The sequence below is a fragment of the Macaca mulatta genome, chromosome 13, assembly GCF_049350105.2.
Source record: "Macaca mulatta isolate MMU2019108-1 chromosome 13, T2T-MMU8v2.0, whole genome shotgun sequence".
Classification (NCBI taxonomy): domain Eukaryota; kingdom Metazoa; phylum Chordata; class Mammalia; order Primates; family Cercopithecidae; genus Macaca; species Macaca mulatta.
This window is the reverse complement of record NC_133418.1, coordinates 121,179,048-121,195,929: the sequence shown is the minus strand read 5'-3', so window position 1 is coordinate 121,195,929 and position 16,882 is coordinate 121,179,048. Positions and strand designations below refer to the sequence as shown.

The window sequence follows — 16,882 nt, the reverse complement described above, 5'->3', positions numbered from 1 at the left end:
GTCCCTACCTAGTGAGCGGGACATCCGCTTCAGCCAGGGGCTGCACAGGGGTTGGAGGAGCCCATCCAGGGAGCCCGCACCTGGAAGGCGGGGGGTATGTGTGGTTTTGTATGCCACGGGTCAGCCATCACTGCAGGCTGATCTCCTTGCCTCCTGGGAGCCCGGCGAGGCCGTGGATGGCAGCATCCCTCTGAGGGCGCTCCAGCTCTTTCCAGGAGAATCCTCATGTCTTGGCAGGACCAAGGCGGGAATGTTGAAGCCCCTACAGAGCTCCAAGAACAGCCTCATGTCTGGCTCAGGCCCCTGCTCCAGGACCACCTCTCTGCCAGCTCTTGTTCTCCTCCCACCCCACAGATGGGTCCACAGGACGTCTGCTGTGCCACAATGGAAATTTCTGTAGCTGTGCAGCCCAGCCTGTCGCCAGTGCTGCATGTGGCTGTTGGGTACTAGAAACTTAGCTCATGAGACAGAGTATCCAAATTTTAACTTCACTAAATTAAATTGATTTTAGTGTTAGAGTAGTATTGAATTTAGCATAGCTAGTGGCTGCCATGTCAGATGGGGCAGCTAGCGGCAGAGCCCTGTGCCCAACCTCTGGCTAAGGCCTAGCAGCCCCAGCATCGCCCTGGAGCTTAGAGAAATCTCAAGCCTCAGGCTATGTCTCAGATCTTCAGCCTCAGAATCTGCGCTTTAACCAGCTCCTAGGTGATTTGGAAGCGCATTAGATTGTAGGAGCCAGCTCGGTGTAGAGGGCAGAGGTCAGGGTGTGGAGGGCAGGGGTCAGGGTGCCATGGCTTTATCTGTGCCACAGCCTAGGCTTAGTGAAACCACAAGGAAAAAAATGGGCCCCTCTGTTCTCCGCACTGTGAGCTTTGTGACTGATCTGAGGCAGCGAGCGGGGCGCTGCGCTGCTGTGGCAGGGAGGTCACGGGTGACAAGAACTGCCAGGGACGAGGCCACATGCGTTAATTCATTAAAATACAGTCAGCTACGGAAGGCAGCGTAGGATGTGGTTCTGTTCTTAACGAATTTCATCTGGATGGGGAGACAGATGTGTAAACATGGACTCGAAGGCTGGGGGAGCTGAGATCAGACAACAGGCGCTGGACGCATCCTAACTACAGCTGGGCGGCGGGTTGGGGTTGGGGTTGGGAGTGGGGTTCCCGGAGGTGGCCTTGAGCCGGCCTTTCAAATGGCTTTGCTTTCCTCTGGGAAAGCTGGAGTTCAGGAGGAGAAGGCCAGGTCAGGCCCTGGGGAAAGAAAAGCCAGGAAGGACAGAAGGAGCCTGTGGGTGATGGGTCTCCCTGGGACTCAGGTTGTCTTCCTGGAGCCCCTGTGCCTGCCACCTGCTGGGCTGGCATTCTGCTTCCAGCTCAGCCCCTCCCTGCACAGGTGACCTCAGCCCCACCCTGCACAGCTGACCTCAGCCCCTCCCTGCACAGCTGACCTCAGCCCCTCCCTGCACAGGTGACCTCAGCCCCTCCCTGCACAGCTGACCTCCGGTGGCTTTCCTGCCTCCAGGGCTCCAGCTGATTCATCTGCGGAGTGGAGAGCTTGCCCGCAGGGTGGCTGTGGAGAAGCAAGGCAAAGTCTGTTACTGCACCTGGAAGCCAGGCTCAGATGTTTCTTTCTGCATGGAAAGTTCTTCCGTAGACAGTGGGACCTTGGAAGGCGGGGGGCGTGTGTTGTTTTGTATGCCACGGCCTAGCATCCACTTGGCAAGGTGTCCTTTCTTAAGCATTTGTGGGCTTCTTTAAATTCCATGACAATTTTGTGTGTGTTTGCTGTTTTCCGGGGCGGAGGGGCCCTCGCCAAACTCTCCCAAGGGCCCCTGTCTTCTCTAGTAGGTCAGGACCCACTGCTGGGTGTGCTCAGTGTTTTCCGAATTAATAACGATGAGTGAAGAGGTGACATCTAGAGATAAAATTTTAACTCAGGTTACTGGCCGGACCAGGAAGGTGGGGGTTTCAGGCCCAGGCCAGTGGCCGGAGGCAGCTTTGTTAGGGGCAGGGAAGGGCCCTGGGAGCAGCAGGGACCAAGCCTGGCTTCGGGCCGTGTGCGAGTGTTTTGCAAAGGCCTGCTTAGCTTCTCCAGTTAGGGACTGCTCCTCCTCTTATTTCCATCTCCCTGCAACCCTTGTGACATCATACAGGCACAGCCAATCTCTGGAAAGTTCCGTCTCTACCTCAGGCCTCTATACATTCTCTCTGAGCTGGCACTCAAGCACTATGGGACCTTGGCTGGCTTCTGGGGAGCAAGAGATCCATTTCTGAATACTGGATTTCTGACTCCTGGGTGAGCTGGAGTGTGGTTTTAAATACCTTGCTATCTTTAAGGTTGGCTTTGCCAAAAGAATAGGGTGACAAGATGAATTTCAGTAATGCAATGAATGTTCGACACTTGGAAGGCGACAGAGGGTAGACGGTGGCAGATAACACTTTGTGCTGTCGAACTGTGTTGGTATCGGGTGTGGCACGAACACCCGGAGGGGCCCAGGGGCAGGTCAGGCTTCTGGGCCCCAGTCTCTGCTCTGCTTGGTTTCAAATCATGTGACTTTGGTCTTTTTTTAAAAAAAATCTAAAGAGGCTGGGCACGGTGGCTCATGCCTGTAATCCCAGCACTTTGGGAGGCTGAGGTGGGTGGATTGCTTGAGTTGAGGAGTTTGAGACCAACCTGGGCAACAAAAACACAAAAGTAGCCAGGCATGGTGGTGCGTGCCTGTGCTCCCAGCTACTTGGGAGGCTAACGTGGGAGAATTGCTTGAGCCCAGGATGGGGTTGGGGTGGAGGTTGCAATGAGCCAAGATCACGCCACTGTACTCCAGCCTGGATGACAGAGTGAGACCCTGTCTCAAAAAAAAAAAAAAAAAAAAAAAATCTAAAGAACTAAGGCCATGGTGAAGTAAACCTATATTCAAAAGAAGAGTCACAACGTGGAACTAAATGTAAACATATACCAACAGTTGGTGGTGGCCAGGGGTCTTGTGCTGTTGACCTCGGGCTGCTCAGAGTCCCTGCTCAAGCTCACTCTAGTTTTTTTTTTTTTTTTTTTTTTGAGACGGAGTCTCGCTCTGTCGCCCAGCCCAGGCTGGAGTGCAGTGGCGCGATCTCGGCTCACTGCAAGCTCCGCCTCCTGGGTTCACGCCATTCTCCTGCCTCAGCCTCCCGAGTAGCTGGGACTACAGGCGCCCACAACTGCGCCCGGCTAATTTTTTGTAATTTTTAGTAGAGACGGGGTTTCACCGTGGTCTCGATCTCCTGACCTTGTGATCCGCCCGCCTCGGCCTCCCAAAGTGCTGGGATTACAGGCGTGAGCCACCACGCCCAGCCGCTCACTCTAGTTTTGTCCCAAACTTGAACAAACCGCTTCTATTATTTCACCATAAATCTCATACTTTTGGCCAAAGGCTTCTTCGGAACTTATCGACAGTGATGACAAAGTCTCTGAAGGTTTTCTTCTTTACGAGGGAGTGACTCTGCCATCAGCACAGCCTTCCCTGCTTGTCAGAGGAAGGGCTCTGTTTCCTGTGCTTCCTAGACTTGCCTGGTCATGCCTTTTCTTATTTTAAGGCTAATCCCAAAGGAAAAAACAGTGTGAGCACGACTTGACTGCATGAAATTTCATGATTCTGTTTTAGACAGTCACTGCCTCCTCGCCTTGCTGTAACTCATGATAACGCTCCTCATTTGCGGTGATTAAGTTGAAATTTACAGGCAAAGCTTTAGCATGTTCCTCAAACATCAGAGCTGACCCTGGGTCTGGTCTCAGCCACAGCAGAAAATGTATTTAAGGGCTCCCTTGAGCAGGCAATGGGAGGGGTTGTAGCAGTGGGCTCAGCAGCAGCTGCCACAGGCCATCTGAGCGCTGTGAGCTGGTGAGCTGGTGGCCTCAGCTGAGGTTGCATGGCTCCCTCCTTTCTTGCCTAGACCTTGGCTATTTTATGAACAGAAACGGCAGAAATGTCACGGCCCTTTTCATAGCAGACACTGGTTGGGCCTGTGCTGTGGCCTGGAGGCCTCTATGGTTTGGATGTTTGTCCCCCAAAACCTCATGGTGAAATCTGATCCCCCGTATTGGAGGTGGGGCCCAGTGGGAGGAGTCTGGGTCATGGGGGCGGATCCCTCGTGAATAGCTTGGTGCCCTTCTGGAGGTGTTGAGACGGTGCTTGCTCTGTTAGTCCGGTGAGAGCTGCTTGTTAGGAAGAGCCTGGCGCCCTGTCCCACGCTCCCTCTCCTGCCCTGTGGTGTCTGCAGGCCGGCTCCCCTCACCTCCCACCACGAGTGGAAGCAGCCTGAGGCCCTCGCTGGAAGCATACACTAGTGCCGTGCTGTCGGTACAGCCTGCAGAACCGTAAGCCAAGAAAACCCGTTTTCTTTGTGAGTTGTCCAGCCTCAGGCATTCCTTCACAGCAACACAAATAGGCTAAGACACTGGGAGAACACAGATAAATTTTGCAATATTTGGGGAGATGAAGCTGCCTTTACTGTTGTTATAAATAAAGTTTCAGTGCCGCAAAAGAAACAGCACTTGAATATAATTTTTTTTTTTCCTTCTCAGCGAGACAATGTACTTCTATAGAAGGGTGTGCCCTCACAGATGGAGCAGTGGTGAGCGCACACCTGGACAAGGGAGGGGAAGGGGTTCTTACTCCTGATCCCGTGGCCCCTGCTGCTGTGGGATTCCCCTGTTGGCTAGGGTTAGACAGCACAGGCTAAACTAATTCCGACTGGCTAATTTAAAGAGAGTGATGGGGTGAGTGGCTTGGTGGGATAAATGGTTATGGCAGAGCAGGAAATCGGAATGAGTCAGGGTGGAGAATGAGTCGGGGCCGAGCAGGTGATCAAAAAAGTTGCTTTATGAGGAAGTTAAGTTTAAAAGTAGAAGGCAAAGAATTGAACATACTGACATATTGATTCTTTGAAGAGAAATTTAGAACTCATATCAACACTGGTTTTTTTCCCATAATACAGTGAGAGGGCCTGTGGATTCAGACAGCACAGGCCTGGGGTCCAACTCACCTGCATTCACAGCCCGTCCCGCTCCCTGTTCATTAGCTGAATGCCACTGGGCGAGAGCCTCCGCCCCGTCTGTGAGCTTCTTAGCAATGGGTATAATCATGTGCGACTCGAAGGCCTGGAGTACGGGAGACACCAGAACAAATACGGAGCTATAGAGTTGATGCTTAGAGACATCAGTTCTCTTCCTTCTGCTCCTGGCTCATAGTACACATGTTTTGAAAACCATGCCAGGGATCTGACCTTAACACACCCAAGCATTTAGCTGCAGGGTCATTGGCAGAAAAGCCTCAAGCGGGGATTCAGAGAAGGCTTTAATTAAACTTGGCCTGTGGGGGCTGCTGCCTGGGCTGGATCTGCTGTGAAACAAGAGCAGTTTGATGTTACTAGGAGAAATGCTTGGGGCCCAGGACCATCAGCTGGAGGGAAAAGAATGGGTGTTTCCAGAGAAACAGACCAGCACGGGGGCTCTTCCCTGGGATTCGGGTTACGTGTCCTGGGCTTGTGAACCGGGCACAAAAGATGTTGCAAGTCTTTGCTTTGGGAAGCTGTCAAGGGTCATTGCCCCCTGAGCCCAAACCTCTTAGCACCTCCCCGACCACGCCTTTCACTTTGGTAGTGTCGATAGCTCTTCTTGGTTGTTGAGAAGTTTGGACGAAAAGCTTCAGGTGTGTGTTATAGTTTCATGTTGCTGTTATTACAGGTCCTTAGCGTCTTACAGAATGCAGATTTCTGATCTCATGGTCTCTCTGGCAGACCTCCAGGTAGGCTCATTGGATCCCTCTGCTCCGGGTTTCATGAGGCTGAAATCAAAATACAGTGGGCTGAGTTCCCCCCAGAGGCTCTGGGAGCATCCTCATCAGCCTTGCTGGGGTTGTGGGCAGAATCCAGCTCCCCGAGGTTCCCTGTCCTTGCTGGCAGCGGGAGGACCCACCCTGACCTCCCAAGGCCTCTCTTACATCTCTGCCCATGAGCCCTGAGCTTCAGAGCGCGGCCATGATGTGGCTTCTCTCTTTCGAAGCCTGATTCATAGTCAGACTTGGGCTCTTTCTGACTTCCCTTTCTGCTCCACGGTTCTCTGTTTCCAGCCAGAGAAAGTCACCTGCTTTTAAGGCGTTGTGTGATGACGCTGGGCCCACCCAGATCACCCAGAATTACCCAGGCCCATCTTAGCATCTGTGGCTTCACTGTGTCTGCAAATTCTGCTTTGCATATATGGCGAGAAATACACAGGTCTCAGGATTAGGGAGCGCGATTCCGGAGCACATCCTGCTCACCACGGGCGGAAGTGTTCACTCCAAGGCCCTGCACGCAGGTTATTTGCAATCAGCACATTCCTAGCCGCAAGTCGATGCTTTAGGAATTAATGGCTGATGAGATGTAGGGACTGATTTCAAGGCACCACCTGCAGCAGAACCTATGTTACAGCACGAAGAACCCCTGATATTCTTTATATATATATATTTTTTATTTTACAAATGTATTGGGCACATGTGAAAGTGTGTTACGTGTGTATGATGGATGGTGATCAGCCCAGGGCATTTAGGGTGTGCCTTACCTGAGTACAATCCATTCTTGTAGCTTGCAGTTACCCTACTCTTGAAAGAGAATAGTTCATGACACATAAAACTGATATGAAATCCAAATTTCAGTGTCCATAAATAAAGTTTCGCTGGAACACAGCCGCCCTTGTTCACTTATATAACGTCTGAAGCTGCTTTGTGCTGCAGTGGCGAGGGGATGTAGACCTGCAAAGCGTTTATTACCGGGGGGCCTGGCAAGGCTGCAACTCCCAGTGTGGTGGAAGAGCACTAGCTTCGGAGTCAGAGGAAGACATGAGTTCACTTTCTGTGGGGAGTATGGAAACATGGTGCCTACACTGTAAGGTGGTTTTAGAGGCAGAAATACCATCGTACCCAGCAATCCCATTACTGTGTATATACCCAAAGGCATATAAATCATTCTATTATAAAGACACATGCAGACACCTGTTCACTGCAGTACTATCCATGATAGCAAAGGCATAGAACCAACCTAAATGCTCATCAATGATAGACGGATAAAGAAAACATGGTACATATACACCATGGAATACTACGCAGCCATAAAAAGAACGAGATCATGTCCTTTGTAGGAACATGAATGGAGCTGGAAGCCATTATCCTCAGCAAACTAACACAGGAACAGAAAACCAAACACTGCCTGTTCTCACTTATAAGTGGGAGCCGAACAAGAGCACATGGACATGTTACGGGGAACACCACACGCTGGGGCCTGTCGGAGGATGGGAGGAGGGAGAGCAACAGGAAGAATAGCTAATGGGTGCTGGGCTTAATACCTAGGTGATGGGATGATTGTCATGTGTGTCCGTGTGAAGAGACCACCAAACAGGCTTTGGGTGAGCAATAAAGCTTTTTAATCACCTGGGTGCAGGCGGGCTGAGTCCGAAGAGAGAGTCAGCGAAGGGAGATGTGGGTGGGGCCGTTTTACAGGAGTTGGGTAGGTAAAGGAAAATTCCAGTCAAAGGGGGGTTGTTCTCTGGCGGGCAGGAGTGGAGGTCACAAGGTGCTCAGTGCGGGAACTTTTTGAGCCAGGATGAGCCTGGCACAAGATAATGTTATCGCTTAAGGCAAGGACCGGCCATTTTCACTTCTTTTGTGGTGATGTCATCAGTTAAGGCGGGGCAGGGCATTTTCACTTCTTTTGTGATTCTTCAGTTATTTCAGGCCATCTGGGCATATACGATGGCTTGACTTGGGCTCAGAGGCCTGACAATGACCTGTGCAGCAAACCACCATGGCACATGTTTACCTATGGAACAAACCTGCACACCCTGCACATGTACCCCTGAACTTAAAATAAAAGTTGGAAAAAAAGACTATGTCAGAAACAGTATCTGCCTGGTGCAGGTGGGTCGTCAATGGTAATTAGCCCAATAGATGGTTTTACAGTGTGATTGAGGGTTTCCTACTTTGATGAATGGCTATTGAAGATTTCTAGGATTACTGCTAAAAATTGGTGTTACTTCTAAGGTCATTAATAAGAAAGGATATTGAAATAATGGATCCTTTTCTATAACATGCACAAGGATATGCTTTGTAAAACCACACACCTGCGCTGTCTGATAGAACTTTCTGTAATGATGGAAAATCTCTTCTATGCCGTTCAGTACAGTGGCCATCAGCCACATGTAACTTCCTAGCATGTAAAATGTGGCTCACATGACTGAAAGAACTGGATTTTGAATGTCATTAGATTTAAATTTAAATACCACGTATGGCAAGTGGTTCCTGTGTCAGTGTGACCAGGGAACACATAGACAACCACTGCCGGCACCAAACCGCGTGAGGCTCGTGCCCAGCACCGCGTGGTGGGGCATCTCTCTTAGTTAAAGGTCTGTCTTTTTTGCCTAAAGACAAAGTAGTAGAAAAGGATATGAGTGGCTGCAGAGCAAACGGTGGCTGAATTTTATACCCCTGCCACCACTTTGCCACCCTGCAGCTTCTATTAAATGGAGGCAGTTTATTCAACCGGAGGTGAATGTGCCTTTGAAACTTATCTCTATGGTGCCTCCTCTGCAGGATTTTACAAGGGTCTGTTTGTGTTGCTTTTATCTCAAGGTGACACATTTTAAGCACTTTTGAGTAGCAGAGTCTCAACTGCAAATGGAGCTTGGCCAAGAGAATAATAAAAACAGTTTAAGGATATACTTCTTGGAAGCTGCTGCAAAGGTCCCTTTGCAACTCCCGTTCTCTAGAGAAGCTTGCAGGCACAGGGGTCAGTGAGCGGACATCGACTCGTGGGAAGCCTAGGGACAAAGGCTATGGAGAATTTTTCACCCCAATTTAAATTCATTTCTGCCAATTAAGGCAGATGTTTCTGGCCAGGTGTTGTGACTCATGCCTGTAACCGCAGCATTTTGGGAGGCTCAGGTGGGAGGATCGCTTCAAAATACGAGTTCAAGACCTGCCTGGGCAACATAATGAGACCCTGTCGCTACAAAAAATGTAAAACTGTGGTTTGGTGTGGTGGTGCCAGCTGTAATCCCAGCTACTCAGAGGCTGAGGTGGCAGGATCACTTGAGCCCGGGAGTTTGAGGCTGCAGTGAGCTATGATCGTGTCACTGCACTCCAACCTGGGCAACAAAGGAAGACTGTGTCTCCAAAAAAAAAAAAAAAAAAAAAAAAAACCAAAAAACAACCAAAATCCCCGCAAACCAGATGTTTCCAAATGCTAGATTTCATCTGAAAAAACAAACTTAGTCTTGAAAACTGTTATGACTTTTGAGGTACCACAAACGGCACCTCAAATATATATAAATATATACTTATATATGAAAATATTTGTAATGAGGTTGAGGAGTGTGTCCACCCCATTTGAATAACAGGTTTCATGAGTCAGCCTGCCTGCTGACCTGGGTGGCGCCTGTGGCAGCGGGACGGATCCTGGAAAGGTCCTGTCTGCTTGGCGGCATCGGCTGTAGATGGCATCACTACACTGACTAACGTTTTCTGAAGATGAGCTTTTAACTTATTTATTTCCCAAAGAGAAACATTTCCAGAGGGAGCATTCTTTTCCTTTTTTTTTTTTTTTTGAAGTACTGAGTTGAAGTGTTTTTTATTTTATTTTATTAGAAGTTCTGGGATACATGTGCAGATGTGCATGTTTGCTACGTAGGTAAATGTGTGCCACGGTGGTTTGCTGCACAGATGAACCCATCAGCTAGGTATTCATCCCCACATGCATTAGCTGTTTGTCCTGATGCTCTTCCTCCCCGCAGCCTGCTGATAGGCCTGAGTGTGTGATGTTCCCCTCCCTGTGTCCGTGTGTTCTCATTGTTCAGCTCCCACTTATGAGTGAGAACATGTGGTGTGTGGTTTTCTGTTCCTGCATTAGTTTGCTGAGGATAATGGCTTCCAGATCCACCCATGTTCCTGCAAAGGACATGATCTCATTCCTTTTTATGGCTGCATGCTATTCCATGGTGTATATGTACCACATTTTCTTTATCCAGTCTATCATTGATGGGCATTTGGGTTGATTCCGTGTCTTTGCTATTGTGAATAGTGCTGCAATGAACATAACGCGTGCATTTATCTTTATAGTAGAACTATTTATATTCCTTTGGGTATATACCCAGTCATGGGATTCTGGGTCAAATTGAAGTGTTTTACTAAGTTGAGTGTGAGCTTCAGTGGGGTGGGGCTACACAGAATGAAGCGTGGAGGCTGTTGGTACCTTGAGGAAGGGTGTAAATGCTTTTCTCTTCTTTTGATCTCTTTCTCTGTTGAATTTACAGCCTCTCCTACATGTGTGTGAGACGGAATGCTCTGTGTAGGTTATCGGAGGCACACCAAAGGAAAAGATGAAAGACTGTACACGCCAAAGGCCAGCCTGCACCTCCGGTGCCCTCTGCTTCCCAGGGAAGCTGGTCAATACAGACGGAGTGGGTCATGCCCCATGTTACCAGGAGCCCTGGCTTCACACATCACATGGGGGTGGCTGGGAGGGAACATTACATTATTGACTTAGGCAGAATGCTTGAGCGCTCTGTACCGGGGCATAGTGAGCTTGCTGGAGCTGATGGGGAAAAAGTTAAGCTGTTTCTTGAGAACCGTTGGTGTCTCCAGTGTTCCGTAATGACTCAGCGTATCACGTCGTCGGCAAGCCTCTGCTGTGTGCCCGTGACCGGCCTGGCACTGCGTGATTTTGCATGGAACAGAGGACGATGATGAAGAGCTGTGTGCAGGGGGAGCCCGGGGCCTTGATGAGATCCACAGGCCAAAGCCAGACTGCTTAGTCTATAAGCTGCCCATGCTGCAGCCTCAGCATCTACACCCTTCAACCCACAGCCTCCCCACCGTGCTCAGCCAGGCTAGTGCTGGGACACAGCAAACAGTGCACCGCACAGTAGCATCACTCAGCCGTGATGAGTGGGCTGCAATGTTGCTAAGAGCTCTGTGAAGAAGCGATTTTAATTCCAGCCAGTCTGTAGGTTGTGTGTGTGTGTGTGTGGCAGTTTAGCGCTGTTTTAAATTCTGCATTGCATGGTGGGGGCGACTGTGGTGGGTGGGCTCTGCACTGTAATCTTTTTGGAGTTTTTCCAGCACAGTCCAGTAAAATTCTCTTTGATGACAGGCCTGTTCCAGACCTGTGCTGCTCAGCAGGGAGGCCGCAGGCCTAGGGAGCACACGAAATATGGCCAGAGCAAAGGAGGAACTGGATTTGGAGTTGTATATAATTTCAAGTAACTGAAGTTTAAATTTGTTAAATACCCAGGTGTGGCCAGTGGCTTCCAGGTTGGACAATGTGGGTCCCAGCAAAGACACCATGAGCCCCTGTGGTTCCCTGGGCCACCAGCCTCCGTGGCCGCACCCATGGTCTCCCCTGCCTGGTTGTCTGTCCTTCCCTGCACTGCCCGGCCTGGCGTCCACTCCTAAAGGGAGGTTCCTGAGCCCGCAGAGCTCACTGAGTGTGTGTCTTCAGTTCCCCACTGCACCTCGAGGGCCCCTCTGTCACCGCATTCCCTGGGATGGTCACCACTCGTCTGTCCCCTCCACTGCACCACGAACCACCGAAGAGCATGTGCACGCTCAGCCCTAGGCACGGCGTCTGCGCATCCGGGAGCTCTGCACACGCTGCTGAACGAATGAGCACAGAAGCAGGTGGAGTTTGTTGAACCAACACTCCCGTGACACTCGTCGTGCTCCAATGCTCTTCTAGGGGCTTTCCGCTGTCAGTCACGTTTGGATACATCGCGGTTGGCCACATGGTTCACTTTGCAGCTGCGGGCTTTGACAATTTACTTGATCTCTCAAAGATGCTTTCCTTTTCACTTGTAGAATGTGAATGATTCCAAAATCGCAGGTTGTTCTGACGATTGAAATGAGATAAACTATGAACAGCGCACGACATTCCTGTGAACTCACGGTAAATGTTAGGGGGTTCACTAGGGACACACCAGTGAACAAAACAAAACTTACTGCTGGTGTGGAGTGTGCATCTAATCCGGAAAGGTAGTATATACGTGTGTGTGTGTGTGTATATGTATGTGTGTGTATATATATGTATGTGCATATATAGTATGTGTGTATATATGTATATGTATATATGTGTGTATATATGTACATGTGTATATATGTATATGTATGTGTGTATATATGTGTGTGTGTGTGTGTATATTTTTTTTTGAGACGGAGTTTCGCCCTTGTTGCCCAGGCTGGAGTGCAATGGCATGATCTTGGCTCACCGCAACCTCTGCCTTCCGGGTTCAAGCGATTCTCCTGCCTCAGCCTCCCAAGTAGCTGGGATTACAGGCATGCACCACAATGCCTAGCTATTCTTTGTATTTTTAGTAGAGACAGGGTTTCTCTATATCAGTCAGGCTGGTCTCAAACTCCTGACCTTGGGTCATCTGCCTGCCTAGGCCTCCCAAAGTGCTGGGATTGCAGGCGTGAGCCACTGCGTCTGGACGATAGTAAATACTATGGAGAAGCAGTAGCATGTGTGCTCGTGTTATGTGGGAACAAAGGCGGGCCGGGTAAGGCGTGTTGGGATGCCTGGGGGTGTGAGGGCTGACCTGTAAACAGGAGGTCAGGGCAGTGTTGCTGAGGAGGTGATTGTCAGGCAAAAGCTTGGAGGGAGGCAAGGAGCAGACACACAGCTGTGTGGGGAAGAGCGTTCCTGGCAGAGGGAACCACCTTTGCAAAGTCACAGAGGCAGGACAGAGGGGAAAGGGCCCTAGGTGAGGGAGGTGCTTGGGGCACAGGTGAGGAGAGCAGCTTTCATTCTGAGTGAACGGGGAATGACTTTTGTTTTTGAAAGCTTGTTCTGGGACTGGGCTAAGGAAAGCTTGTAGACAGGCAGGGGCACATATGTTGGGGATATTTCTTTATCCAGGAGAGAGACGGTGCCAGTGTCTCTCCTCTCTCTCCCTCTCTGCCTCTGTGAATGTGTAATATGCATAATGTGCATGACTTTTTTTTTTTGAGATGGAGTCTTGCTTTGTCACCCAGGCTGGAGTGCAGTGGTGCAATCTTAGCTCACTGCAACCTCCGCCTCCTGGGTTCAAGTGATTCTCCTGCCTCAGCCTCCCAAGTAGCTGGGATTACAGGCACCTGCCACCATGCCTGGTTGATTTTTTAATTTTAGTAGAGACAGAGTTTTGCCATTTTGGCCAGGGTGGTCTTGAACTCTTGACCTCAGGTGATCTGCCCACCTTGGTCTCCCAAAGTGTTGGGATTATAGGCATGAATCACTGCACCTGGCCATGTGTATGACTTTGATTGTGAAAGATTTCAAACATACCCGTGGTGGGTAAAAATACCAGATGGTCCCTGAATGTTCCCACTGTCCAGCGGTAACAATGGTCACCAGCACACGGCCCATTTCGCTTCACCTTTGCCCTCATATACTTCCTTCCTTCTCAGACAGTTTAGAAGATAATTCCGGACAGGCACAGTGGCTCACACCTATAATCCCAGCACTTTGGGAGGCCAAGGAGGGTGGATCACCTAAGGTCAGGAGTTTGAGACGAACTTGGCCACCTGGTGAAACCTCATCTTTACTAAAAATACAAAAATTATGGCCAGGCGCAGTGGCTCACGCCTGTAATCCCAGCACTTTGGGAGGCCGAGGCGGGTGGATCACGAGGTCAGGAGATGGAGACCATCCTGGCTAATGTGGTGAAACCCAGTCTCTACTAAAAATACAAAAAAATTAGCCAGGCATGGTGGTGAGCACCTGTAATCTCAGCTACTCGGGAGTCTGAGGCAGGAGAATTGCTTGAACCCAGAAGGTGGAGGTTGCAGTGAGCTGAGATCATGCTGCTGCTCTCTAGCCTGGATGACAGAGCAAGACGCCATCTCAAAAAACCACCCCCAAAACAAAAATTAGCCAGGCGTGGTGGTGGGCACCTGTAATCCCAGCTACATGGGAGACTGAGGCAGGAGAATCGCTTGAACCCGAGAGGTGGAGGTTGCATTGAGCGGAGATTGCACCACTGCACTCCAGCCTGGGCGACAGAGGGAGACTCCATCTCAAAAATAAAAATAAATAAATAAATAAATAAATAGACAAATCAATAACAAAGATAATTCCATGTTCTGGGTCCAACGGGCAGGTGGACAGGATGCTGCACAGACTGTGGGTGTGAGGAAGGGATCTGAAGGTGCCGCCAAGGCTTTTGCTGGAGCGACCAGGAGGTTGGAGCTGCTCCTCCCAGAGGTGGGAGACTGCGATGGGGCAGGCTGAGGGAGAGCCAGAGCTGAGGCTTGAACCTGTCGGCTTTGAGATTTGATTCAACATTGAAGGGGAGATGTTTTTGCAATGGGAGAGGCTGAGGGAGAGCCAGAGCTGAAGCTTGGACCTGTCGGCTTTGAGATTTGATTCAACATCCAAGGGGAGATGTTTTGAGTTGGCAGATGAAAATTCATGTTGGGAAGGCGCTCTGCGTTTGGGGATAATTGGTGTGTGGATGATCTTAGGAGCCATGACTCTGGTTGACATCACCAGGGGATGAGGGCACAGGAGGAGGAGACTCCAGTGAGCTCAGGGGCTTCAGCACCAAGACTCGGGGAAGAACCAGCGAATCAGGATGTCAGGAGCACCTTCCACCCGCAAGTGTGGCCAAATCACCCTGGAGGGGCTGTTCCCGTTCATGCTCCTCACCACAGACTATGGAAGTGCCTGTTTGCTTTAAAAAAGTGTCCGTTTCATAGGCATAATGGTATTTTAGAATTAATTATATTCCTGTAATTTCAAGGAAGAGCTGACTTCTCACGTCCGTGGACTGTTTGTATTCTTTCTTTTGTGAATGAGTATAATTCTTAGTGAGGTGTTTTTGTGTAGTTTTTGTCTTTCACCATGAGGGGTAGAACAAAGGGCCAGGAACAAAGACCACCTCTTGGCTTAGGGGTGGGGAGGCCCTGGGGTCAGGCCAGACTCTCCCCGCCTCCCTCACGGTCTCTTTCCATTTCTCCAAATCTCTGCTTTCTCAACCTCAACACGAGGGTGCTGGGGAGTTGGGCTAAGTCCCATGTTAGGATCCGCCATGGTCACTTGGCCCTGAATCTCCCTCGCTGGACCCGTCTCTGTGGCTCAGTCTCTGCCGGCTCCAGAGCGTGGCCTGGCCTGCGCGTCGGTGGACGTCTGTTCCCGCGTGGGGGTGCTCTTGTGGGCGGGTGGGCTCTGCTGTTTCCCACGTCTCGCCAGGGCCTGCCACCCAGGGTCTCAATACGTGTGTTTTGAATGGCTTCAAAGACTATTAAAAGCAAGTTATTCTTTTCAAAATTAAATGATCTCTCCCTTTTAAACAATAAAAGAAAACTTTGCATTTTGTGGCGATAGGGTTTGTATAGTTAGTGATATTTTATTTTTAAATGTTTTAGAAGGAAGCCATGCTCTAATTCCTTCCCCGTTTCAGTGTGTTTATGCAAAGTCCCTTTTTAGCTCAACCTCATTGTGCAGAGGGCACCTGTCAGGTCCAGTTGACAGTACGTCCAGTTCGGTCACTGCCTGACTTTTGAATGTCTCAAACCTTAGCGTCAGGAGCCTAGACGGGGCCTCACTCACTCCCACAGCCCTGAGGTTGACCGAGCTGCCCTCTCCTTTCCAGGAAGCATGGCTGATGCTCCGAAGGAGGGAAGACTGACCCGGTTTCTGGACTTCACCCAGCTGACGGACATGGCATCTGAGTCCGTAGGAGGAAAAGTAAGTGGGTCTCTCATGGCCAGAACAAGGGTTTAAGGCATCTGTGCTAAGGGCACAACTGAACAGTGCAGAGAACCTCATGCAAGAATCAACAAGAATCAGTCTGAAGGGTTGGCCTGCCCAAGGAAACCCGTTAGCGAGAAAGACTTCCAAAGAATGTATCTTAAATTGGTGACAATTCTCAGCAAGGACAACACTGCCTTAGGTTTTGTGTGTTTCACTAGAGGACAGACTGTGGTCCTCTGCTCTGGATAGGCTGACAGTCCTCTAGCTCTAGTTAGATCGGAGGTCCTCTAGATCGAATTAGATCGGAGGTCCTCTGGCTCGAGTTAGATCGGAGGTCCTCTGGCTCGAGTTAGATCAGAGGTCCCCTGGATTGAGTTAGATCGGAGGTCCTCTGGATTGAGTCAGATCGGAGGTCCTCTGGCTCGAGTCAGATCGGAGGTCCTCTGGCTCGAGTCAGATCGGAGGTCCTCTGGCTCGAGTCAGATCGGAGGTCCTCTGGCTCTAGTTAGATCGATGGTCCTCTGGCTCCAGTTAGATCGGATGTCCCCTGGCTCTAGTTAGATCAGTGATCCTCTGGCTCTAGTTAGATCGGAGGTCCTCTGGATTGAGTTAGATCGGTGGTCCTCTGACTCTAATTAGATCGGAGGTCCTCTGGCTCTAGTTAGATCGATGGTCCTCTGGCTCCAGTTAGATAGGATGTCCCCTGGCTCTAGTTAGATCGGATGTCCCCTGGCTCCAGTTAGATCAGTGGTCCTCTGGCTCTAGTTAGATCAGAGGTGCTCTGGGTCTAGTTAAATTGGAGGTCCTCTAGCTCTAGTGTGTAATGAGGGTCACCTGGATAACTCATTAAACATAATGTGCAGAGGTGCTGGGGTATAGGCTGCGCTCAGAAGTAGTGTGTCTGGTACAGAAAGGGAAGGCCCTGTGCCTGCCCCCAGGAAGCTTACACTCTAACAGGGAGACAGATGTAAGTCCAGACCAGCCCTGTGACTGGCACAAGGCCAGGGTGCTGGGGGAGCATGTGGACTCCAGCCATGGGCAGCCTGGGGGGATTGGGGTGGGAGGGGTGGGGAAGGGCCACTTGAGTGCTACTGGAGGTGACTCACTGGAGAGCAGCTGGCGGGCAGGGATGAGGTGCAGGGTGGTTCGGG

At 50.3% G+C, this 16,882-nt stretch overlaps 2 protein-coding genes across 2 annotated transcripts in view; one reads left to right on the top strand and one right to left on the bottom strand.

The window, feature by feature from the left end:
• Positions 1–16,882, bottom strand: part of EIPR1 (EARP complex and GARP complex interacting protein 1) — a 608,423-nt gene that overhangs the window by 474,487 nt on the left and 117,054 nt on the right. The window lies entirely within an intron of this gene.
• ALLC (allantoicase) overlaps positions 15,529–16,882 on the top strand; it is a 30,998-nt gene continuing 29,644 nt past the window's right edge. The window contains exon 1 of the mRNA XM_001097806.5: positions 15,529–15,725. Coding sequence (XP_001097806.1) covers positions 15,636–15,725 — 90 coding nt within the window. The 5' untranslated portion in view covers positions 15,529–15,635. The remainder of the gene's footprint in view (positions 15,726–16,882) is intronic.